The sequence below is a fragment of the Helianthus annuus genome, chromosome 5, assembly GCF_002127325.2.
Source record: "Helianthus annuus cultivar XRQ/B chromosome 5, HanXRQr2.0-SUNRISE, whole genome shotgun sequence".
NCBI classification, from domain to species: domain Eukaryota; kingdom Viridiplantae; phylum Streptophyta; class Magnoliopsida; order Asterales; family Asteraceae; genus Helianthus; species Helianthus annuus.
The window spans coordinates 3,316,126-3,318,617 of NC_035437.2; the positions used below are offsets into that span (position 1 = coordinate 3,316,126).

Below are 2,492 nucleotides of genomic sequence, written 5' to 3' on the forward strand. Positions count from 1 at the left end.
GTTAGAGGCCAAAGGTTAGAAAAAAAGACGTTGGGGGCTCAGAAGTTAAAAAATTAATTTTTGGCTAAAAGGTAAAAGTGATATAACCACAGGGGTCAAAATCGTAATTTACTCTAACTAATATTATTTATGATTTATACATTTATGGAGTTTTAATAATGGGTTAAATTTATTGAGACTTCGTTAACAAATTTTACTACAACAAAATAATCTATTTATATCAATCTAAATTTTTATCTATACTATACTATATAATAAAACATTAATGTGTGACACATATCGTTCATTGTAGGTATTTATTTTATGATTTTCTCGCATCACTTCCAAACTTATCTTATATTAATTAAATAAATAAATAAATAATGAGCTATTATTAAATTTTATTGTACTTTAAATTTCGAATATCATTCTTCTATTTTTCTAATAAAATATTATCCGAAATTATAAATTGTTAATTTAAAGCATTAAAACAAATTATTTATCACGAAAACCAAACTTTGTATTAATATATTAAATATTTTTATTTTCACTATATAAAATTACATTTACTAACTTTTTTATTATTTGATATATAAAATTACATTTATTTAACTCGTGTAATAAATGAGGTTTTTTAAAAATGTATTATTTTATTATTTGGTAAACAATATTACATTTATTCAACCCGTGCATTACATGTGGTTTTAAAGATATAATTATTTTTTATTTGCTATATAAAATTACATTAATTTAGCCCGTACAATATGGTTCTTATATATACAACTTTTTATTATTTAATATATAAAATTATTTTTATTCAACCCGTACAATAAAGTAAGTTTTTAAAGATATAATGTTTTATTATTTATTATATAAATTTATTTACTCAACCCGTGTAATGCACGGGGTTATAACCTAGTTCAAAATATATAAAAGTGGCTTAACGAAAATGTGAGTGTCAGAACCTACATTTAGTTTCAATTCTTAATTTTGGTTTTTTAAGTTAGAGCAAGTTTTGACTTTAATTAGGGCATTTCAATCTATATTTCGTATCACTCCATAATCTATTAATCTGATGTATATTCAATCCATTCATAATTACCATGAACATTAACTCCAACATTAATAATTTAATATAATTAAGACAAAGTACATCATTTTGATACTGCCATTCATTACCACATTTTGTAACCTCAAATTCAAACATCAATTTTAACCGCATTCATCACCACCACTATACTCAGTAGGAGGGTTGAATAGATTTGTATGCCTATACCGTACATAACAATTGGTAGATATAACCCGTCCACTAAAGAGTGGTTTCCTAGTAAAATTACGAATCTCATTACTTCCCTTGGTTAAACATTTAAGACAATCCTCCTTTGTTAAGTCAGGAGTACACTGCACATCCACGTAAAGAGCGTGTTCATCCCCGTCATAATGTATACTGTCAGACGCATATTTCCGAAGGGCATCACCTCCAGCCGCTTTCACCTTTAGCTTATTTATCATACTATCCATCGTCTTTGCTAAATTAACAGTTTTGACGGATAAATCGTCCCCCAAACGATACCAGGCCCAATCATCCAGCACTGAGAGTATTTTGCGACCAGTAGAGTAACGCACCATACATTGTAAATATGGGTAGAAATCCCAAGCTACAGCTTCCTGTTGTTTAGGGCAGTTCTTTCGAATATACCGAACAACGTTCCTAAGACAACACTCACAAAGTCCTTTTACGACATTAAGGGCACAAAAGAAGCTGGCGCTAACTTGCTCTTCAGGTTTGCCGGCCGATTGGGTATGGTAAAAACCATTGTAGCTAGAATTATTCTTAATTAACAACAAGAGTTTATCCAACACGGAATCTCGGTTTTTTTGGATGGTGTTGCTTCTGAAATCTCCACCTCTAGATACATGCCAATCTCCAACTATAGTTGTTGGAGCTTTGGCAAGATTGACTCCATTGATAATTGATTGAATAATGATAAGAAATAAGATTATGGACTTCATTTCCATGTGGCACAATAATTTGTGACAATTTCTCTTCTTATATACAGTACTTTATACTGTTCTAATAGTTAAGTTTTAATTATATAACAAAACGTGTTAATGTGTTATCGTTAGGTTTGAGTTTGGCGGAATTCTAATATATGTTACGTTTTATCATTTCTAACTACGGTACGAACAATGTATACTTTTTTTATTATATTAAGGCTGATTATAGTAAAAGATAAACCAAATTTAAATGTTGATTAAAGTGCATTTTTGGAATAAATATATTTTGTATTTCCTACAAAATAGAATCACAAAGTATTTTAATTCCTGCAAAATAGAATCACAAAGTATTTTAATACCCAAAATATTAAGCCTAGAAAAAAGTTCTCAATAACAAAATAACACATTTATATTCGAAATTATAATCTCTAATAAGATAAATTGCCTGTAGGATACAAAAACCTATGACAGATACTACTAGCTAATTAAGGAAGGTAGGTGAGAATACATAAAGT

General features: G+C 28.5%; 1 protein-coding gene across 1 annotated transcript; it reads right to left on the minus strand.

The window, feature by feature from the left end:
• Positions 1-1,191: 1,191 nt before the first annotated feature.
• Positions 1,192-1,998, minus strand: LOC110942493 (cysteine-rich repeat secretory protein 1-like). Its single transcript, XM_022184271.1, has one exon. It carries the CDS (start codon positions 1,996-1,998, stop codon positions 1,192-1,194), a length of 807 nt encoding a protein of 268 aa, XP_022039963.1.
• Between the last annotated feature and the right edge of the window lie 494 nt (positions 1,999-2,492).